Source organism: Tinamus guttatus, unplaced genomic scaffold, assembly GCF_059628265.1.
Source record: "Tinamus guttatus ecotype Peru unplaced genomic scaffold, ASM5962826v1 Tinamus_guttatus_pri_ptg000716l, whole genome shotgun sequence".
NCBI lineage: Eukaryota > Metazoa > Chordata > Aves > Tinamiformes > Tinamidae > Tinamus > Tinamus guttatus.
In genome coordinates, this window is record NW_028289250.1 from 3,582,258 (window position 1) to 3,606,826 (window position 24,569).

The window sequence follows — 24,569 nt, forward strand, 5'->3', positions numbered from 1 at the left end:
AGCTACTCAAATACTGATGAAAGATGCTATAATGACAGTAATATCAAAAAAAATCTGCTAGAGGGGTAGGGAAGCCACTGGAAGAGAGGCATTTTAATGCTGTGCTGTCAAGACTATGTAGAAAAATGAGAAAGCCGGCCACAGAAAAAAAATCTTCATTGCCAGCAGGAATTTATGCCATTGCAACATCTGTATTGTGAGGTCTTGTTCTGAGCTTAGTTAAATTCCCTAAGAAACATGGCCATTCACCTGGCACACGGAGGCCAGGGATGGTTCGCCTCACTGGACTCTGATCAAGCTCTGCCAATTATTTAGGAGAAAACATTCACAGGTTCTTCATAATTCAAGCTTCCACAGAAGATACAGCATAAACATCTCTGACAATACCTTGTATAAGATGCTGCTGGCACTTTTGTAATCTAGATATGCATATTCTGCATTCAGCACTTTCTTCTCCAACAAAGAAACCCAGGGATCTCTAGCTACTGAATATTGCTAAGAGTCTCCTGTCCACAGCACTTGATTATTTGTAGAACTATTTGTAGACCATTTTGCTGTCTTACTCAAGAGAAGCCTCCCCATCTTTGGCATGCCCAGAAAGGTCCTGCTGTCTAGGAATCCTGGCAATACCTAGGACATTCTAAGGAAAGGTTGGAGAGCTTAAGTAAAATACTGGGTGTGACTTGCAGCACTATTTAAGAAAAGGCATATATTCTCTTTCTCCTCCTCTTTAATTTAGGTAAAAGGATTGTTGCACTTGCTTGTTTTGTGTTATTCACTTCAGAAATTACCATGATTACTCCACCACTTGTAATTATTTTGCTTTCATTTTGACCTTTAGAAGCACATATATAATAGATTGCAAGAAAAAAAAAGTCTCTTTATCCTGACTGAGTACAGTAGATCAGCATAATTTGGGGAAAAAAAACATCTGCAATAAAATCCCAATGCCTCTGATTCACCATCACCTAAAACAATGTTGGAGAAAGACACCACGATCCATTTACCTGCTCAAGCAGCTGCCGTAGCCGGTGAAGCTGGGACTCCAGTTGTTTATTGTGATCTTCCAATATTTGCATCCTTGCTTCCAGGCGTCCTTTGTGTTGCCTTAGGAGTTTAGCTTCAGCAATGAGCTCGGCATCCTCAGCAGCATGCTGAGGGGACACAACAGAGTCTGGGGGTGATGCAAGAGGATTGATTCCTCTCCGAAGATGTTGCTCCTTAAGTTGCTCATATTCTATCTGCAGACTCCTGGTATATTAGGAGAAGAAGAGTGATGACAATCAAGCAAATTAAAATAAAAATCTTCCGTAGTTCAAACAATGCTCTCACCTCCAACTACAGGACACACACATCTGATACAAAGCTCCACAATACAAAGCATACACAATAAAGTAGAGGTGAAACTCAAATATTTTGTCACAGCCCCACACTCTTTCATCTAACAAGGATGCAGACTACGAACTCTGATTTCATTGATTCTTAGCTGATACTGTGACTCCTGAGTGCCTGTCTTCTCATCCTCTCCAACAAGAACTGTGTGCAACACATGCAAGCGACAAACAGTGGCAGCAAGGTGGCAATTCAGACAGGAGGCAGCTGATGACAAGACCTTTGCTCTTCCTCCAGGTCAGCGATGATGCGCTCCAGCTCTCCGCGTTCCTCCTTCTCCACCGACTTGAGGATCTGTGCAGGACTCTGCGGCTGGCTCACGGGCGACTCCCCTCCCAGGGTCTGGCAATACTGCTGGATAAGGGCATGTTCATCTTCTCTAGAGCCAGCAAACAACATAAAAGACAGTAATGCAATTATTACGTGAGCTAACACCCTTGCCCAGCTGAGGGGAATTCTCTGAGCTTTTTGTTTGGTTACAGCACAAAATAAGGCTGCAAGAATCAAAGGTATAGCTGTCAGATGCTTGTGGCTCAGCAAACTGTATTAAAACTTTTCTGACTTATTTCTAAAAAATATACTGCAAAAAACAAAACATTCAACATACTTCTGTAAAAAAAAGTATCAGTATAAAAGAATGGTTTATTTTAATGTATGCATAAAGATCAAAGAGGGCTGATGGCAAGAAAAGAAAGAGTGAAAACAAGCAATCTAAACCAAAAATAATTACCTTCAAGAGAATTAAAAATAAATAAAACCAAATGAACTACTTGATAAAGTAGCTGCATCTTTTTTGACTATAAATACCCCTAAACTTATAGTATTCTTTAGGAGACAATCTTGGTGCGATCAATCTATTCACAGAACTCTCAAAAACGTGATGTAGTAAAGAACCATCAATTATCTAGATAAATCAGTACGGGCTGCACAAAGGTGCTGCAAAGATCACGACATGGATTCTGAATTAGTTTTGTATTTCCACAATTGGGTGATTCACGTGACACCCTGAAACTCTTCAAGGGTAGCTGTTATCTTCCTCTTCACACACTCAGGTACAAAAAGCCTAGGATTGACCTTCTTTTGACTAGCACAGAAATTCCATTCTGGTTAGGAGAGAGAAGACCTAAAACTTTTAATTATGCTATAACATCCAAATGATTTTACTTTTTCACACCTGCCTTTCTTTCCCACTTACTGCCTTTTTTTTCTACAGCAGTGTCAGAGGAATAGGAAAAGATACCATGCCCTAAGAATAGTTGCTTGCTTACTCAGAAAAGGATAAATGAGACACGAAAAGACTATACACCACTTTTAAAAGAGAAATTGCTGAATCCTAGCAATAAGTAGAACACACTCTTCACCAAATGCCTGTGTTCGCTTGACTGCAAGACAGAGGTCATGTGCTTTACTACACAGTGAGACATTTCACACAGAAACTTTATCCCAAAATCTTCTACAGTTAAAATATGATTAATAGCAAAAAGAAAAACATATTAACTGAATACCCACATGTATTCAGATTCACTTGGGCAAGAGAGAGGGCAAGCATCCAGAGGTAGGAGACTGGAGATGCTTCTTGTGTCTTCATTAGCAAGACATAAATGAACATATCATATAGGATACTGAAGGAGCAGTAAAGCAATTGAAGAAGGGAGGAGAGCTGGCATGGAAAGACTGTCAGATAGGTTTCAACTGGAGTGGAACCATTAGGTAGGACAAGAGATAAGGAAGTGCCTCATTTAATCTCGGAGGAGAGCATCCATGATAAATAACAGCAAAAGGTCTTTCCTGCTCACAGGGCTTTATGACAAGAAGAGAACTGGAAGTTTCAAAGGTTTTCTTATGTGAGTGTGATGCAGCTGGGCTACTTTTTAGATGACTAGGTCATCATAGAGGACAAAGAGAACATATTTGTTATTGAAGGTACACTCATCTGTTTACATCAGCCAATGCCAATTATCCTTAGAATGTAGTTGAATGTTTAGATGCTTAAAAGAAGTAACGACTTTCACATCACTGCTTGGAATGGTAATCTCACAAAAAATTTTAATGCTAACATCTGTCCTGCAAAATCACGCTAAAACTTTTGCAAGGTGCTGACAGGACTATTCTCTGCTTTCTCAAAGGAGAGAGACTTTCTGAGGCTTTTAAAATAACTTATTGAAAATATCTCTCTTGCAATAGAGTTAAGATGAACTCCATAAATATGAAATTTCTCACTTAGGAAGCTTAGAATGACTTTTTTTCTTAGAAAAACATACATACATCTTTTTGGAGTTTAAACCTAGAAAGACAGTAATAATCATGAAACAGACTATTCTGCATTAAAAATATCTGACTTACTTACACCAATCTTTTTCCTGCTATGCCAGTGAAATGATTACTCATTCTACTGTTCAACTGACTCTGCTTTGACATAACGAAAAGTATCCTTAAGGAGTGCTTTTGAAAGGGCATAGTAAAAATAAGTAGCTGACAGCAGATTAAATATTTATTTTTCAAATAGAAATGTGTTAGAGCTTTACAAGGGGGCTTTCCTATTTTCTTTCTATTTGTTAAAAATCTTACATTATAAAATATCTACATATACAGTCCCATTTGAACAATTTGTAAAAACAGTTACTTAGAAATGTATACCCTGGAAAACACAAAAATGATCCTTGGAGTGATATGGCAATGTATAAATAAATGCATCTAAAAGTAAAACAGCTCAGGTGTATTACAGGTAAGTAAAACAGCTCTGATGATGTATTACAGGCTGAGCACATGGCTTGGAGTTGTTTTTCCCAGAAGCAATATCTCTTAAGATAAAGGGAGTCTTCTCTTCTCAAAGCGCATAGTAGTAATGTTAAATCTCAGTAAATGCACATGACAGACACAAAGGAGCTGTGCAAACATACTGTTTGTGTGTGTATAATACCCTATCCCATGCTGTTGAACTAAGATTTCTTGGTACCTCACGACATCAACACCCATTTGAAGTCACTACCACTATTCCAGACCAAGCCAATATATCCACCAACTTATAAGATACAGATTTTACCTTACCTTCTTAATGAAACTAATCTCTATGTTAGAATAACACTGACTTCTACCTGAAGATAACAATTCACTGTCTATCCGAAGCTCTTATGTGGGCTTTCCCTTTTCTACTGCTTGCTTCTACTGCTTGCCTCCCAAATTATCCCAAATTATCATCACCACTTGCTTTGTTATCTTCCTAGTCTAGTTAAAACTGAAACACAGACTAGCACAGTCAATGGAGTTTGGATCTGGTCCTGACATAAAAATGAAAACTAGGTACTTCTCTATCCTTTCGGCATCTTAATGAAACCAAGCACCACTTATGATTAAGGTTTGGCTGAAGCTCTGTAAACAAATATTAGGGATTCATGGTATATAGTTGGGCCTCTAAAGTTTCTTATGGAATTGTCTCAGTGAGAGAGTCTTCTCTGCAGTGAAGTGCTGCAGGTTAATGTCACGTTACAGTGAATACAGAAACTACCGAGAGAGAATGCAGTTTTATCAGGTACCTTTCAAAACACTGTTTAAATATTAACTTACATGACACACTGCAACTATATACACAGCTTCATTTGTGCAAAGGCTGTTATGCTGTTGGGAAAGGTTCACAAGCTCAAGTAGTTTTGACTGGTTATTTTAATTAAGCACCAAAAAGCTGCTCGCTGTATATTAGGATGATGAATTAGTTTATAAACATCTACGTAGGTCACCTGAAATGCATTTTTAATATAGCTCTGTAAAACTGGATTTATTATATTTATTTGACATTTTTAAAGATGAAATTCTGTCAAAATTTTACATCAGTTGCAACCTCTTTTACTCATGAAGCTTACATAGCTCTTGAAGAAAACATTTATATGAAAACTCCTTACATACTTTTCACTGTTCTGTGGTCAGTTGGTAGCACCCAAATAGATGAATACAAATTGCTCAAAAAGGATTTTCAATATTTTGTATTTCAAATTCCTCCCAGTTATTCAACCCTGAGAAATTTAATTCCCTTCCTCTTTTACTGATACAGTGTCTCAGAATCTGCAGAGGAGACACAACAAATAGTGACTGGTCATTTTTTAGGCATCGCATCCTGTAATTCACAGCATTCTGACACATGAGAGAGGAAACATCTGATAAAGTGAGAAACCTGATAAAGTCATTTTTTTGTAGCATGTGTACCACCACTTGTCTGTCCTGCCAGATGATCCGTTCAAGACCAGAACCTTGAACCTGCACTAACAGAGCTCACGACTGTAATTAAGATGGATCTAATAGTAGCACCGCAGTCCCAGCAGAGACCTTCATGATGACTGCGGCACAAGGACATGACACACACTCCTTGACATGCAAATATTTTCATTTTAGGAATCCGGAATTTTCCCCTCTCCAGAACTAGTGGCAGATGACAGTCAGCAAACAAAATAAAGGCAGAAGACCAAAATCAATTCCTTGTTCTTTCTCGTTTGTTATTCGCTTGAACATCCTGTGCTTTAAGAATAACCTAGAACTACACAGATGAAGCCTTCACAGGCTGGCACGGCAGTTACTTTTTAGCATTTGCCCTATCATCATGCTAGAAAGCTGTAAAAATGACATTCATAGAAGGTCAGACTTGAAAGAAGGATACCTCAAAGGAAAACAAACCAACCAATGGCAAATGGCATTTGAAATATCCTATTCTCTTTGTGGATATATATTTTCAAGAGGCCTATTCAAAAACATGCATTAAGCACTGGGGGAGAGGGAGCAAGAGCCAGAAGGAATTTACACACAGCTTTCCTAGCATCAAGCCTGAATTGAAAGAAGACAAATTCATATTTCTTCCCAGTCACTCTTCATTCTAGTGTATCATTTGATAGGATTAAGAAAACAGATCACTAGATTTTGCACAATAAGATAAATGAGTTTGTGGTAACTACATTTTCTCCATCATTTGCACTTTTTCCTTATAGCTCTAATGCCAAGCACCATGTGTTCTAGCCCAAAGAAATTATATCTTGACCTGACGATGCTGTGAGAAATACTAGAATAAGGTCTCAAAAAAGTGTTCATTTAAAAGTATCCAAACTTCTCCCATCCTCTTTAACTTACCCATTCTGACCCAGATCTTACTTTCATCTGCAGTTACCTTCTCACTGTGACAAGAAGGTTCACCACAAGGCATGCCCATACACTCAGCTGCTATGCCCTGGGACTCCCCCCGCGACGCTGTGCGTGGCGGTGCCGGCCGCGCGTCCTGCTGCCCCTTCGTCCCCAGCACGCAGCCCTGGGAGTCCCCTCGCGACGCTGCGTGGCGGTGCCGGCCGCGCGTCCTGCTGTCCCTCCGTCCCCCGCGTGGGGCCCTGGGACTCCCCTTGCGACCCTGCGTGGCGGTGCCGGCCGTGCGTCCTGCTGCCCCGTGCTGCCCCTCCGTCCCCCGCGTGCGGTCCTGGGACTCCCCTTGTGACACTGCGTGGCGGTGCCGGCCGCGCGTCCTGCTGTCCCTCCGTCCCCCGCGCATGGCCCTGGGACTCCCCTCGCGACACTGCGTGGCGGTGCTGGCCGCACGTCCTGCTGCCCCGTGCTGCCCCTTCGTCCCCCGCGTGCGGCCCTGGGACTCCCCTTGCGACCCTGCGTGGCGGTGCCGGCCGTGCGTCCTGCTGTCCCTTCGTCCCCCGCGTGCGGCCCTGGGACTCCCCTCGCGACGCTGCGTGGCGGTGCCGGCCGCGCGTCCTGCTGTCCCTTCGTCCCCCGCGTGCGGCCCTGGGACTCCCCTTGCGACGCTGCGTGGCGGTGCCGGCCGCACGTCCTGCTGCCCCGTGCCGCCCCTCTGTCCCCCGCACGTGGCCTCCCTCACGACAGGACTTCTCCCCTCAGCAGAGCGCCAAGCGGCGCCACACGCGCAGACAGGAAGAGCACCAGGAATAAGGGGGCTTAATCAGAAAATGCTATTTAACATCCACATGCACACAGAAATCACATATACTATGCACAAGGCCCCTAACTTTAGTATGCACAGGATAGTTTGTATATTGCAGGAATAACAGAGCTAGGTTCTTGTCCAATTTCCTCAACACTGCTTTTTGCTTCTCATGCTGCTGTATCATGATTTGTCAAATGGTGACGCCAGGCTTTCTGTTAGAATTGCTACTTATCATTCTCTGTTGCTAACTCTTCTGTTTTCCCTTATGTTCACTTTCACTTGTGAAAAGTCTGCTTTTAGGACCTTGATGCATTTTTGCATGAAACAAAGCCAAAGAAAATTCACCACGGCAGTCTAGCCTAAGCATTTGGGACTCGGTAATGTACAGCAAAGATGAGATGAAGGAAATACAATTTCCTTCAACGCCTTTATATTAGAAAACACATTCATGGAAGCATTTCGATATTTACTTGGAAATCTGGACACACTGTAGCACACTGATTTTTTGTTACGCACAAATATTTTTTCAATTGGGGAAAAACATAGTTTAATGGCATACACAAACTTTTGGGGAGTTTAGAAGAATTAAATTAGAGGAAGTGATAATGAAGTTCAAGAAAACAGGCTAAGTAAAAAAAAAAAGGAGAGATTTCTTTGAAGAATGTTTTCCTATTCAAATTACATATTCTAAAACATTTGTGAAATAACTTGTGATGTTTAACTGAAGGCAGAAGTTTTTGTGACATTCAAATGTAGAAGGCTTCTTATGCAAGCCCTTTAGAGCATGAAGTATATTAACAATTAATTAATAACAAGGTTAAGCTGACAAGGCAATATCAAGTGCAATTTTGCCTCTATTACAGCTTGCAGTAAACTGAAGAACTCTTGTGGACTGATAAAAATAAGATCTCAGAATAAAATTCTGATTATGAGAAGCAGAGAATTTGATTTCCAAAACAGTAATCATACCCTGAAGGTTCAAAAGAAGGACACAAGAAAATGAGATTTTGCTCAGGTATGTTTATAGCATATATACTTGAGCTGAAAAAAAATGGATTCAACTTTCAAATTGCCCCTTCTGATTCAGTCTACATAGAATAATTGCAATATACATTTTTATGTCAAACTGTATTTAACCATTAAAAATGCTGGTGAACTTTAATTCTAGATACCCAGTCTTTCAGCTATAAGAAATTTATGACCCTGCCTGGGATTGAGATTTCACAGATCACTTCCTGCAGTAGTTCAAGTCCAAACTTTTATATTACAGTTCTTGAGAATTTTGTGGGTACTTTAGCATGCACCTGATGAAAGTTTAGTATTATCCGCAAATAAGAAGGTGCCGCATGGTCAAAACAAAACAAAAAACCCACAAAGCTTCCTTGCCTTCCTTGACCTCTGAAGCTCTGCATGTTTTGTTTATGCAACAGTCTCCATTTGGCAAAAGGGCTGAGACCCAGTGTCTCTCCATTATAACTGTACGCAAATCCACCAAGTTTGTTCCTTTTCCTAAAGGAGAGGTTATTTTAATGGAGGAGAATAAAAATGGCATTAAAACCCTCAGATGAATTGTCAATAAAAACTAAGTGTACACGACTCTTTTTGCACTTGCCTACTACTTGGAAATATAGTATTTATATCTCAAACTGCTAGAAAAAATTCTTTGGAAAAATGATTTCGCAATTAGGTTTTAAAACAGTAAACGAAGGCATTACTAAGAAGAGCAGCCTATTCTAACTAACCAGAACTGAACAACAACAAATTCTGTTCCCTTCGTAATAGGATGGCATTCTTCAATAACCTAAAAGAGGCACTGTCCTACTACACTGCTTTAATTAACTGAACTGATAATACAATGAGGTGGAAACATTAATGTATCTTAACATAAAAAAACACATTAAATTTATTAGTATTTCACAGGGTTTTTACGTTTTACCAGGTTCGGCTATACATTTTTTTAAAGTCTTTTACAATAAAACTGTCGTATAATTCCAAAACACAAAGTAGTCTTGATAAAATTAATAAAAGGCTACATTTATGTCCCCAAGTATAAAAGATGCATCAACAGCCAATACATTGAAATCTAAGCAAGAAAAAGCAATAACATAGTTCTGGATCTGCATAACATCTCTAATATGGAATACTTTTTGTTGTTTTTCATGAGAAAATATTCCTGGAGGTTAAAACAAGCTACAGGCACACTCCATTGCCCACTTCTACATTTTATAGCATGGTAAGCGCAGAACAGCAATATAAATTAGAGCCTATAAAGCTGTGGCCTTTTTTCCAGTCGCATGAAATGTTCTCATTTCTGACAAACAAAACAAAAGTTTCCTTATGTCGCTAAGTAACTTATTCAACAAATAAACATCACTAATATATTCAATTAATGTTTGTAAGAATGAAATTTATGTAGACATTCTTGCTGCCATACTTAGTAGCTGCTTTCACTGGGACTGTAATTTGTGTTACAGTTCATAAAGACGGTGTCATGCAGCTGTATCCAAGTATATCCATCTTTCCTTGCAAACTTAATGAGGTACTTACACACTTCCCGTGGTGGAGCTGCTGTCTGTGAGGAAGGAGCCATTGGTCCTTTCCATCTGGGCCAGTCTGAAAGACAGGGAAAGACATGACTCAGAAACTGCACTGCACAATTTAAATACATCTCTGTGAAGATTAGTGCTTCTTAGAAATCACTCAGATATAGCCATGTTGCCTAATCAGGCTAGAAATAAACTCCTAGACTTGCAACAAGAACTTACAATACAGAGGGGCTTTATGAAAAAGTTGTGCTGTGATTAACTAATTCTACTTGCCAAGCAGCAGGGAACAAATATATTTTCTATATCTAGTATAATTATCATTAGCACCACCACAACTCTCATGGCAAAATTAGTTAAAGAGATGTTTTCACAGATGGCTTTCTTCTTTGAATTTTATAAAGTTGGACTAACAAAAGAGGATAAATACTTTTTAAATATAGCGCATGCAACATCTAAAATTATGCTTGGCAAATAACATCACACTGTGGACAGACATGTCCTGGAAAATCACCCTAAAACAGTATGATTATAGTAATTCCCTGAAGTTAAATCTAGGAACACTCAATGCCATCCAAGTATTAAACTAGTCTGAATAGAGATCATGCATTTCCTTTATTTGTTACCTTACTAATAAGGTATCTTAATTTCACATGTATTTGTGCAAGTGCACTAAACATTATTAAAGACACTTGCAAACCTATTTTGTAAGCAGTGGGCAAGTCCCCACATAACGGTAACGCTCTGGTGTATTCTTTTTTCACAGAGCAGGCTTTCCCATGGGTACATTTGTCAGTGCTCCTCCAACGTGAAGGAGGACAAGAGGTTCAACACAGGATGCCACTGTCCTCCTCGTGCCACCATGGCCACTGGCTGCACTGCTCCGTGCTGATGCACAGAAATTTGGGGAATTTGCCCCAAATCTCTTAGTGAGCGAGTAATATATACTCCATCTCTCAAATATGTGCTCTGTTACCAGCAGTATCTTTTCAAGGTCCAGCACATGTTGAAGATTCACTTGGCATAGCAAATCCAACTAGATCCAAACAGAAAGCACACAATAAAAAAGTAGGATGATAGATACTGCATGACCTAAGCTGTATTACCAGAGGGGATAAGAAAAAGATTTTGACTAATTTTAGATAGCTTGCTTATACAGTAATCAGTATTTTTAAGTGGATGTTTCTGGCTTCCTAACCAACTTCTACATACAGCTACAGATTTGGATTTGTATTCTGAAAGAAACCTGTGTGAGCAATGCATGGCCCACCTTCAGCAAGCCTGACTGTGAGCAGAATTGGTAAGAGCTGAAGGTGAAGAGGAAAGCAAGTATTTCACCAGGAGCTCTTGTTAACCCCTAAGAGAGTCCAGAGCTTGAACTTTACCTTGACACAGTAAACCGTGGCATGGGAGTATCACAGGCTCAGAAAAAGAAAGATGGGGAAGGGGAGGACAAAAAAGATCAGACAGCTTTCTAGTGAAGTCCGAATTCCTTGCTTTTGCCTAATTTATAGTCCAGGTGGTAATTGATTACAACATGGCCTAAATTTTATATTCAAAAATTATACTAGTGACATCAGATTTTTATGAATGGCATGTTCCAAACAACTGACAAACAGTACAAGCTTGCCTTCAACAAATTACTAAAAAGAATTAAATAATTGTGGAATAAATAATTGTGGAACAAAACAAGGAAGTCGGCAATGACAATAGGCAGCCCTTTGGCATTAGTTTATGCTCTTTTTCTCCTTGCTGCAACTGGTATGTGTTGGGTAAACTGGGTATCTAACAAATGATTTGAGAATTTGCTTTATGGTGCCCAAGAATGCAGTAGCAAACAGTTAGCATTAATAAACACAACTTGCAGAGATTATTTACAACTGCAAACTCATCCAAAGCAAAAACAGGCCAGTTCCCATGGTAATAAGAACCAGTTTCCCAGTTAAAAGTAGTTATTCATAAAGTAGCTACTTATTCTTAAGAGGCAGCTTTAGTTACTGCTAACCCTCACTAGGTTTTGAGAGGACAGAAAGAGTTCCATAAAAAACGGAGGCATTGAGATAGTCTTAGCACTACAGGCATTTTATGCTAAAAGGAAGGTTTGCAGTGACCCCATGAAAGGCAGAACATTTGTAGTTGTTATATCCTCTGCTAAAAGTCAGCGACAGTGGATAACCGTTTTAGAAAATAAAATGAAAACCTGGATCTAAAATCCTACTGGGAAAAGTTATATATCCAGCAAGTTGTGTGCATTTCCGAAGGTTAAAAACAAGAAAGCCAAAGGAAAATGGTACTGTTTAGAAATAACATACAGTATTTCTGCAACAGTTCCTATTCTGTAGGACAGATGACAGATTTAATGCATCTATTTAAAAGTTTAATATGCTGTATTCAGAAGAAGCTGATTTACAAACAGTTGACTTGCTTCTGAGTATAAAGATATATATTTTTTAATAAATAATGCCCAGCCAGTGGAGTATATTAAAAATCAGCAGGAATCTATCACAACATGTGGTATAGCATAAGAAGCAGTTTGTGCATTTCTTACCTTGTAGCATACTGCTCTATCCTGGTGTGTGTGTCATCATGAAAAAGCTGTGGAGACTGGGAAGGACTAGTTAAAACAGAACAACAAAACAAAAATTAATAGTGTCTAAGCAATCCAAAAATATCAAGGTTATTTAAAACATAAGTTACACTGCTGCCAAATTAACAAATTAAATTCACAATACTGTTGAAAGGGGTGGTTCCTTTGGGCTTTTTGGTACACCATAGCCTATAACTTATACATGTCAGATTAGAAGCTCCTCAGCTTAAAGAAAACAACTAGCATTCTGAGCTTTTCAGACAGAGAAGTTTTGCATACTCACTCATATTGCTCTGGCCACATACTGATGAGAGTGATGGGACTGCAAAGAAGAATAAAAAAAGAAAGAAAAATTCTTTAGTGCCATTTAAGAGAAAGATGAGAAAAACACACACATTATTTTAAGCAGCATCCCACTCGCATCATTTATACTAGCAACTGACATAGAAAGAGACAGCAACAGATACTACAGCCTACAAAGACTGACTTATGTGCCTTAGTTTGTTAAATAAAAATCAAATTGTTAAAAGTAGCAGGAAGTGTTATTGATTGAACTCTGATTTTTAAATCATGATGAGATTGCTTAAATTCTACTCAAGTGTTTTTTTGTTTGTTTGTTTTTAAGGAAAATATGTTTTTTTGGTCACCTGTAGACGACAGAATGAACACCAAATTTTCTCAACATGATGCTGGCAGTTTATCTGTGTATTTCCCACATGCCTGGACCAAGAGAGTTTTTCTCCTGACCTGTGTTTACAGTTTTGACATTCCAGTTCTGGTGTTGTTGACAACTTGTCATCACATCAAAGCACCTTTAAGTTCCTTTGTTCCTGACATTTTTTGATTGTTTGTTTATAACTATAGACCAGTTTAAGACTGCTCTGGTAACATTTTGTGTGTTCCAATTCAAATCCTTGCTGAGAATTCAGGCCACAAGTCAGGTTCCTTCATCCTGCTTCTTAAGCCAAGAACAAGCAGGGTTTATTTACTGTAAATAAGATGTACAAACTTCTGGTCAGGAAAGCAGAGCATAGGCAATGGCAGAGGTCTACTATATGAAGCTTTATATTTGATGTTGCTGCTAACTTTAGGTGGCACGTTGTTTAGGCTGCACTGGAGCAGCGCAGACTCCAGGATGTCAAGGAGAGTCAGTCAACTGAGCTACTTCTACTGCTCTGTCACCATATCTTAATTTGATTCTTTTAAGAGTGTCCTTTGATGACAGCTGACAAGAAAGTAAATAAAGCAAAGTATTTCTGCTGGCACCATAAATAGCATGGAGACACTCATAGAGCTCTCTTATCAAACCCCCTAGATTTCTGAAGTTTGCAGGAGCCAAATTATCTTGGAGATCTCCACTCCAATGCATTTGAAATAGGGCAGCTGATTCCAAAGTCATTAAAGAGAGAAGAGAGGAACTCGGAGACCAAATAAGCAATGTGGTTCCAAACACCTGGTTTCCTCAATGTTATAAAAAGGTTCTTTGTAAAACAGCTGTTAACCCTACCTTCAATATTTTTACCTGCTAATATTCATGGCCTATCAAAATCAAAGCATAAAGTATGGTACTTTCACAAAACGAGCAAGATCATCCAATATTCATGGAAAACAATCCAGCACAAGGCTCTACAACTGCTTTTGATTATTTCTTGGGTAATGAAAAATGCCAGTGGCCCCAGCAGGGATTATTTTATAATCAAGCTTACGTTTCCAGGTTGTCACCCTCCAGAACCGTTTGCACAGGTAAGTAGCCAAGTCGAGGATGCTTTGCAAAATACTTCTTTGACCGGAACTTGTTCTTCAGCACCTTGGTAAAGTCCCGTACATCTTCCCCAGATGTTGTCTTAAGAAGTAAAAAGAAGTTAAGTTGAACATTGCTGGCTAGCACTGAGATAATAATGCTGCTACTGTCCTGCAAGAGGATACAATGAAAAACTTCAAAATGTTAGGGACTTTACAGCTTCTTTTCTAGTGTACTGAAACATGATAAATCAGTAACACTAATGCATGCAGAATTTCTGTTTTATTGGTAAAAATGGCAAGGCTCCAAATTCCTAGCAGTAATTCACTAGCTCCCTCCAGTTTGTTAATTGGTAAAAACTGAAACAGCCTCAAGTTTTAAAAGTAAAATTTATAACTAGTCTTACAAAAGGCAAAAATGTATTTTTTTTCAGGAAAAAAAATGCAGCTCGGTTTTCCATATACTAAAGAACACTCTTAGCCACTGGAAGCAATCTTGACTATTTACACTCATACCCATGAAGCATCTGACTAACCCCATAGACAGAAGGGAGTGTAAAACCTTGTAATTGCTTGGTTGAAGAAATACAGCTAACAATAGCAGCTTTGTTGCAAAAAATACAGTCAACAGCCCTCTCTGTGAACAGAGTGCCACAGATTACTCCATGCCTCCCATTATATAACTAAGCTGTGAACCAGGAGCATGAGGCAGCAGCAGTCTCTCCTGCAACGGCCACATTTTTCCACAAGCACTTCCTCAAGTACCAGAGCTCTTCCTGCAGGTTCCTGCTACTATCCGAACTGTTCCAGAGCCCAAAGATGAAATTACAGCCATTGTACGTGCCTAGTTCAGAGGCACAATCGAAAGCAACGACACGAACAATCTGTGCCCAAAGCAACAACTCCCTGCCTGATCCAGTAGCCTCCTTATTCCCGCAGCAGGAGGCTGGAGAACTGGCCCAAGACTCTGCCCGTGCAGGCCTGCAGGTTGGAGGCAGCAAGGCCCCCTCCCGCGCGGCTCAGTAGCCGTCCATACCCACGCAGCCTTCCCAACGCGGGCTACGCTCGGCCCCGTCCCTCAACCCCAGCGCCTGCCTTTCAGCACAGTTAAAACAGATGCAGCTGCTTTTAGAAATCGATTTAATTGGAATTAATCACATCAGTAATGACAGCACACTTTGATAATGCCACTCAACTTCTGCTACACAAGCGAGAAAATGCCCGCTTAATACAGTAGGTAAAAAGGGCTGTAACAGAGGGACTTGCAGGAAGAAACAGTAGCACACAGTGCGCTTTTTAAAGTATATGTGTTTACAGAATGCACTGTGCACTTACAACAAATAGAATGGTCCCCATCACACTTAGGGGTTACTGTTCAACACATTTTTTCTTGTAGGGCCGGTGTAGTCCAAGCGGCCCTTCACCTCGCGCTGAGGCGAGGTCATTACCTGAAGGCGGCAATGGCTTCCGCAGCCCCCAGCCCAAATCCCTCACCAGGCCGCACATTGTCTTTCCACATACTCTTTTAGGGAAAACACACTGACATAATATAATGCCAAAGCTTAAGGACGTCCACGGGAAAAAAAAAAGAGTTAAAGTCTTTTCAGTTTAATTATTTTTCTCTATTGTAGTGTGAAAAGGGCCAGAAGAAATAGGCAAACTATTCTCTCACTTTATTCTCCACTGTCAAAACAAAAATGCTCCCCTATTTGCCTCTGTATTTTAATATTTGTATAGTATATGTCATTTACAGTTGCATTATACATCTACAGTCATTTACAAGTGCTGACTGAACTAACTGTAAAAAATGTCAGGTTATCAAACTGACACTGGCAAGTTTTTCAGGTCCAGTTTTAACAAGTAAAAACTGAGCAAATTTGGAATGGAGAGAGGGGTAGGAACTCCCAAATTTTAACATGGGTAAATCAGGAAGGGCCCCAAAAATATTGCCAAGAAGCATCTGTCACACTCATTTATGCATCTAAACAAAGAATGTGAAGTGCAAAGAGCTGTGAATTTTCATGCCACAAAAACTCTAGCAGATGGAGGGCTGTCCCAAGGCCACTGAATGAAAGTTTTCATATCTACACATTACAGAAAGAAATGCCTATTGAGCTGCCAGAAATTTTCCTCTCGGGTACTCATTTGGTATGACAGCCTGACCCAGTTCCTTGGAAAGACTAATTTGGCTATGTACTGAGTGAGGCCCGTACATACGAACCAGTGAAATCTGGGCAGTTTTGGAGGAACAATTTAAATTTAAATGTGACTAAGTCACAACCTATAAAAGTGTTTTTCTTGGGCTTTTTGTATATACCCACATGGCACAGTACAAACAAAAATCATGCCAGAAGAGATGTACCTTAACGCTGAACTTTTGAAAAATAGCCAGGGGCTCTATGTACAACCTATCTAAAAAATGAAAAACAGCAGCTGACTTGTATACTTCTTTATATCTTCTTTACATGACATGTTGCCTATTTCCACAAAAGTCAACAGAACAGAGATCACAATATTTGCAAAACTATTTGAAAAGCAAGCAAGCAAACAAAAAAAATCTTTTTCTTGAATAAAGACTTTATCCATACAAACACATTTTCAATCTTTATTTAAAAATCCTGTTACTACAACCTGACAAAGTTCAGGAAGGAATGACTGAGATCCATAGCTGGCACGCTGGCACACACAAAAACCTATAAATAAATAAACAAATCTCTGTACCTGAAAGTCACAAGTAGAAAATACGGAACAACTTACAACTGGCATTAGAATTCTTCAAAATACAGCCAGGAATATACGGAATTACAAGCCACAAACTAAAAACAAGTAAAAACCCTTATAAGTGAACATAAATTGAAGAAACAACTGGATTTATATTGAAAGTAGTAGGAGGAAAAAAAAAAAAAAAAAAGATGGTGACGCACGCTTTCTATATGTAGTTTAGAAAGTAGTTGTGCTGTATTTTTATTTTATCAGAACCAGGAAAACTTTCATTGGGAAAAAGTACTTCCAAGAAGTAGTAATCCTGTCAAGAGAGTTCTAAGACATATGTACGTGCACACAGATAGAAGAAACTAACATATTGAAGAATATAGTAAAGAATAATGTGTGTGTTTTCTTTCCACAGAAGGGTCTAGTTTGGGCAACAGCGAAGGGCCTGGAAGGGCTGGTGCCTTGCAGAGCTTGTCAGGATGGAACTACCGATTCTCGCGTCAGTTTGTAGTTTATAAAATGCTGAGGCTGCTTATGCCCAGGAACGCAGCTGCCTCTCCGCATGTCAGCAGCAATTCAGGTTTCAGATGACGTACCTGGAGCGGGAGCCTTAACAGGCACTGCTGCAGATGAGCTTTACCATGCCTGGAGCAAATCTTCACTTCAGGGTAGAACTTAAATTTGACTAATAATTTCTGACATCTTGCCTATTGTGTCTTTAAGCTTCTTTAAGAAAATAAGACACTGTTTTCTTTTCTTACAAGATAAATTGTCATTAAGAATTAAAAAGAAGAAAAACAATTTTAAAAAACAATATTCAGAGAAATATGTATCTAAATATGTTAAATACCACATGAAATCCCTGAAAATGCTCAACGCTGTATATTCCTGCATAATTTCCATTAGTTGAGCTTGCAAGCAAAAGGGACGGGACTACAATTTGCAGACTAGATGAAGCAGCTCCTAGCAGGAGTGAGAGATCTCATGTGCCAAAATATGGAGTTAACAGATTCTTATTGTATCCTAACTATGCCAAACAATATCTTACCTTAACATCTCCCAACGCACAGAATCCAATACACAGAAAAAGTTTTTAAAAATACTTTTTTCTTTCCTCTGAAGACAAAGTGGCAAGTCTTTGCTGGCACCATTTTGTACACTCGACAAAAATCAGTTCCCGGAATTAGGGATTGTGGCAGTTGAGGGTGATGGGGAAGAGCTACAAAAATGCAGTTGTTGGTCTTTTTATTGAGGTCACGACCCTGACAGATATAAGACTTGCAATGAGAAAAGTTTCAGAACTGCTGATTTGGTATCTTTATAATACTTCAAAAAGCTGCTTTCAGGGTTTTACAGTGGGATATGGGAACTGCAAAGCAGAACAGTTTGGATAAAGAGGACTGATGCAGTAATTATTTCTACCTGAAATTTAAAGGACCCATTGAAACAGAAAGTCACATCAATGTAATGTCCATGCCACTGCTGAGTGAATTCCCATTCCAAAAAATAAAATAAATAATAAAAAAAGAACATCAAAAATATGAAAAAATGTAGATACTTATTTACAAGTACAACTGAATTAGATGCTAGACTTCGACTGTTGGAAAACCTTGCAAAATTGTTACATATCTCTAAAATTCTGCACTAGAAACTATCTTTTTAGAGAAAGACTATATTTAGGTATGAGAAAATAACAACAGTAACTGCATTTCCATTATTTGAAGATAATGTCCAAATCCTTATTCTATCCATTCCTAAATTCTGCATGAAAGAAAAAATACATAACCAGGCAGCTATTAGGAATTGTTTTATTTTCAGCTTCAAGGAACCAATTGCAAGCTAGGTTAATTCTGTCACAGGCAGTAAGCCTTTTTTTTTTTCAAAATATTGGCAGTACTCTTTATATTTATGCATTAGTATATATTATATAGTAAGAGTTATCGTGAGGCAATTGCACCCTGCTTTGCAGCACAGGAAACAAAAGTATTTTTGTACCAGCAGCCTTTGAATTAGGCTGAAAAGACTTTAAGAAGTGCTGAACCTGAGTTGAATAGATACACCTTTTCTATTTAGGCTATGTATATCATAATATAATGAATCCTATAGCATAATTCTCTAGTGTTTGGTGCCTATATGAGATTTCTTTTTTTTTTTTTTTTTTAAAATGTCACAGACCCTGATCACTGCTACTTTAGACACAGCTCCATTTAAACATGTAATTATTCTATTAACCTACTGCAGATACTTTTTGCAAGTTCTTTGAACATTATGATGCATTAAATGAATTCAGTATGTACAGAGTTTTAACAACAGGTTAGTAGATCAACCTTAGTGCATTATTGAAAACAATAATACAAAATAATACTGGATTATTTTTGTGAAATCTATTTTTTTTCTCATTCAAATGATGCAAGAAGAACTGAAATGAACTGCATGTAAGCAACAATTACACGAGGCAAACGGGCTCGTTTGCCTTAGTTCTGCTCATGTAGTATATCACTTCTTCTGTTTCAAGTTCTCAAGGCTATGAAAAGACTCCTAACCAAGTCATTGGCATTATGAAGAAGAATCGGGATGGAGAAAGGTAATCACATGCTTTACTAATTCTTCCTATGGCCTCTCTTGGAGGGCGGACACACAAGCTGTGTCTGCTTGCACAGAAATAGAGCTAGTTAAGTGTACTTCTAGAAAGGCCTAAGAGAAATTCCACCTCAAGATTTGGCTTCCAGATTAATGGTTGTCAATGCTGGACACCTGATTTTATGCATTTCCTATATTATATGCCATGCCTTTTACTCTGCTCTACTTGAAACTGCCCTGATTTATTACCTCTTACTTCTGTCTACCTCCTGCCCTTCGTTCCCTCTAACCAAGAATGTCATCTCATTCCCACTATAATTATCCCATATTGGATTCAATTCAATGCTCCTACATGTCACAGAAACAACTTCACCAACTTTTAACCTAGGTTACCTTATTTTGCTCTTACTACTCTTTTAGAACTATAGGCTCTGTGTAGTGGGAACAGAAATCTTGAACATAATACAAGAAGTATCCACTCCAAGGACAGTGGGAGTCATTTCTACAATCCCCCCCCCCCCTTTTTTTTGTATGACAGTCGTTACTTTATTAAATGTGTCACACCTACACAACATGAGCAGGTTTAAGAAGAACCAAAGGCTTCTCTCAGATATCACATCTGCTGCTTTAGTCAAAACTCAAAGCGCCAGGAAGAAATATCCCATGTTGTTCTAGGGACAGTACCATATCCTACACCAGACATATTCTTCATTCCCTTCCTCTTTCCCTACATGTTTCTGACTAATGTTACAGGAAGGATATCTTATTACATGGATCAGAAGCCTCATCTATTTCACAACACCTTATGCCTTCACTTCTGAATTTTCTGTGTATCATAGACATTAACAATAGATGTTCCATGATATGACCTGAAAAGAAGGACAAGGAGACTCTGATCTGGAAAAGGGCATGGATCTATGAAAAACACAGAGTACATATGTTCAGATTTTCTTCTGGTTACATTGGCTAAGGAGGTAAGCAAACTATCGCTTCTGGTTCTCTCTCTTTTATGAGTATGTTTTCGAATATTTGAGAGAAAAAACAAAAAAAATAGCATTAACCAAATGGAAAAAGTATTTCTTTAACTACATCATATTAAAATACTCATTAAAAACACCACATTTTTAATAAGAAAGAAAATGCTCTAGACCTGTCCCAAAGGTAAAATATCTGACATCTCAACACAGGGAAAACTGTGCTTTTACATCGTACTAAGAAAATAGTATAAATAAAAAAAGCAAAAAATGATACAACTGTATGAAAGATGACAAAAAAATTAAACTGCATTCCAAACCAATTTGAGATATAACAGATGCTAAGAATATACATTAGAAGTGGAAAAAATAGGGAGTGTATATATATATATATATATATATATATATAATGTACTGAAATATTGTAAAATGTTTTATATTCAGCACGTGTCCATCCATTCTGTTAAATACAATTATGTTTAACACAAAACATCCCTCCATCCCCCGTTAAGTGCTATAATTTTCAAAAGAGAGCCCTTAATCTGCCAATAAGCTTTCAAGAAGGTGAGAAGGGAAAAGAGAAAATGTAAAGAGTAACATAATGACAAAATATAATGAACATCAAAACTAGTTGAAAAACAACAAAACTGCAATCTACAACAATATTTCTTCAGAGCAGTTTCATATACATAGCCACAGTATCTGACATGCAAATTTGACAACCAAATCATAACACTGGGTTATAGAATTAATGAAACCAAATTAACATAAGTCATGGTTGGTTCTGATTATAATGAAGAGTAAACACTACTTCATAGATTTTGAATTCTGCTATTGAAGGCATGTATACAATGAAAAAGGGGAAAACACAGTTAATAACCCCACCTACTAAAGCAAAAGACAGATGAGTAAGTCAATGATATTTTTGCTAATAAAAGAACCCATAGGCTCTTGCAACAGCATTAGAAATCAGCTCTATAAAAGAAAGCCGCATTCCAACCCAAATTTGTAGTTCTCAGTACACTGAACTTTGAGCACTGTGATTTAAATGAAAGATAGATCACCTTATTATTTTGTGCTTAAGATGATTATTGAATGTAAAAGATCATCGAGCAAAAATCCAGAAAACCAAAATGTTTATTTAAAGTTGGCCATTAACTCAACTCAGGAAAGTCTTCCAGAAATTCCTCAGAAAAAACTTGTTTACGCATGTCATCAATAAAATGATGAATTATATAGTTATTCTCTCCTAGCTAATCTAGTCATAACTCACATCCTTTTTGATTTAAAAAAAAAAAAGTTTATTTTTTTCCAGTCACACACTAATCTTTAAATATTCCAAATAAATTATAAATTATAAATTATTTAAGGGAACAGTTTGTGAAATGTATTTCCAATTGCATTTGGTTGGAGCAAGCAAAACATCAGACCTGAAGCAATGCTTGTGCACCTTTAAAGTACTATATTACATTACTAAAATAGTAAATATTGTTTACTAGGACATGACAACGGTAAAGCAGGTCCACTTTCTTCAACACGCACTCTCACAAACAGCACACATGTGTGTCCATACTACAGTTATATTCAGTTATTTCAGGTTTATTTCATAGAATAAATATGAAGTTATTTCAGAGGTAGATACTGCTACCCTCTCTCTACAGAATCCAAGCACTGCCCCAATAAAATCAGTAGCAATAGCAACATCTCTAATGAATTTCAGAAAGAAATGCTGAAGGGCAAGCCCTGCTAAATATTTTGTGTATGCATACACATACAGACACACACACAAAAATACATGTATACATTAAAAAATATATCCTGAATGAATAGCCAATTGTAAAAAAAAACAAAACAAAAAAACAAAAAAACAAAACAAAACAAAAAAAACAGTCAAGATCAAATTCTAGATGACAAATTATGCAAAAACCAGTCGCTTGGGCGCGGTAAGTAAATAGGTACTCACAGGTATACAATACTCCACCATTGGGTAATGCAATTTATGCCCCTTTGCTGTACGGCCAGAGAAGAAGCAGCTCTGGCAGACGTCGTAGTTGAAATGCTTCAAGCTTCGGTACCTGTGGAAACACCAAGCAAAACGATGAGCCCTTCCTAGGTTCACTGCTGGCTTTTACCTGGTGTTAAGTGCCATGAGGCCAACAACCCTTGCGATGGTGTCCCTTGCTCTCCAGCAGCACCGGGGCCCGTGGCTTTGTCAGGATGGTCTGGGAAGGCACCCAGTGGGACAGCGGGCTGTGGGACAGCGGGAACGGGGCAAGGCGCTGCAGAGATGCCCCCACGGGAAGCCTACAGCCCCCCAGCACTTTGTACGACACCTCCAGGCTGCAAAGGGCACTTGAATGTGGGATTAAAACAAACAAATTTAACCTCAGTGCCACAGAGAGAGCCACTGTGAATCAACTGCTGTCCAACTCCCTTGGAAACAGAAAGCCTTGCACAGTACAAACCTGCAGATAAAATCCAGGAAAGGGTCAGCTCTACAGACAAAATGCAAAGAGTTTGTAATTTCGGAGTTTGAACCGACTTAAAATTATGTTGCGTTAAGCTTTTTTCTTCTCTTTAGTCATCAGTCGGTAGAAAAAAAGTTTATAAACCAGAGTGGTTCAAGTTTGCATGCTTTAATATTCACCAGTTGTTTTAAATGTTTTTCCATCCTTTCGATGCTCAGAAATTCTACATTCATGAATCGGACCCTAAAACTCACAAAACTTGCTTACTGTTCATGAAATTTAAAGTTTAAGAATTTAGTAGACTTAATTAAAGTTTTTTTTGATTTTTCATTTTTTTTCACTATAGTTGACTAAAGAATTCAAGTTTATATTCCACCCACTCTTTTTTATAGCATGCAGTTTTGATTGGATGAGGTTGTATCATTAGTATGAAACTAAAATGAGCTAACGGAAGCAAATTGAAGAGCTTCTGAATAGTTAAAGTTTAAATTAAATTGCTTTCTGAGAGCAGTTTTCAGTACCAATCCACATTTTTCCCCTGCTGAGTTTTATGTTTTGCTTTGCAAGACAATATGCGTGCATGAACGTAAAGGTTCACTTTTAAGGATGTTTATGCAACTGCTTAGAAACTTTATTCGGAGCCTGTGTGTTAAATGGCCACATCCACCTTCTGCTAAGATGCGAGATGCTTTTGCTGTTGCAGATCTCCAGCTTCATTACAGAGATGATTTAGGGTGAGTCATTCTTTTGTCTTCCCTTCTTCTCCATGCACACTCAAGTTATCTGTCTTCTGTCTCTATGTGCCCCTTTTTCTTCTCCACCCAAGAAAGGTCAGCACAGAAAAGATTCAGCTGTCCTTGCTTCTCAACTAAAAGTCAGGCATCCACACTGGGGCTCAGCCACCCTTGGTTCCCTGCAGCCTAAATTAAGAACAGTAGAAATATCTAGAGGAATTTTCATCTCATCTCAGGACAAGCAACAACGTTTGACTGAATTCGTTGCTTCTGGAAGTATTTTCCTCTCTATTTTGATAGAAAAGAGGGTCACCAGCTCAGTCTTAAAAGTCTGATTAAAGCTAGTATGCTCAAGGCTAGGTGAGATGAATCTGACCCCGAGATTCCTGTATTACTGTCCTTTAACGCAACAAAGGGAAGGAGGAACAGAAAGCATGGGGAACAAAGTGACTCATCTGCCTAGGAAAAGCACTAAAATCACTTACAGGAGAGACTGCCCTACATAGAAAACATACAGCTTCAAGAATACAGGACAGCCTGTTATGTTTAGCCCTTCTCCCTTACTTTGTTCCATATCGTTTTATGTGTTGGAGCAATCAATACACAAATGTATATTAGTCATAACAGACCACACAAAGGTACCAACCATCCAATGCTCAGTGATAGTGATTTATACTACAATCATACAGTTTATCTCAGTAACAAAGAATATCCCTGGAGCTATTTTTTTCTTTAAGAATTCATAGGCTCCCTTTGAACAGACCAAAGTTAGATTATGTTCGGTGCTTCCAACCAGGAATTGTGCAAGTCTCATCACAGCAATATATTAACACTTGCACCAAGCAAGGAAAGGTTGCTGCTGAAGGGTCATTTAATATTGGCTAGTAGAAGTTGCTTTATTTCACAAACATTATTTGCA

At 38.6% G+C, this 24,569-nt stretch overlaps 1 protein-coding gene across 1 annotated transcript in view; it reads right to left on the minus strand.

The window, feature by feature from the left end:
• UTRN (utrophin) overlaps positions 1 to 24,569 on the minus strand; it is a 303,290-nt gene that overhangs the window by 13,043 nt on the left and 265,678 nt on the right. The window contains exons 64-70 of the mRNA XM_088537058.1: positions 22,412 to 22,523; positions 14,149 to 14,285; positions 12,726 to 12,764; positions 12,404 to 12,469; positions 9,860 to 9,925; positions 1,613 to 1,771; positions 1,008 to 1,251 (exon numbers count right to left, since the gene is read on the minus strand). Of these exons, the coding sequence (XP_088393184.1) occupies positions 1,008 to 1,251; positions 1,613 to 1,771; positions 9,860 to 9,925; positions 12,404 to 12,469; positions 12,726 to 12,764; positions 14,149 to 14,285; positions 22,412 to 22,523 (823 nt within the window). The remainder of the gene's footprint in view (positions 1 to 1,007; positions 1,252 to 1,612; positions 1,772 to 9,859; positions 9,926 to 12,403; positions 12,470 to 12,725; positions 12,765 to 14,148; positions 14,286 to 22,411; positions 22,524 to 24,569) is intronic.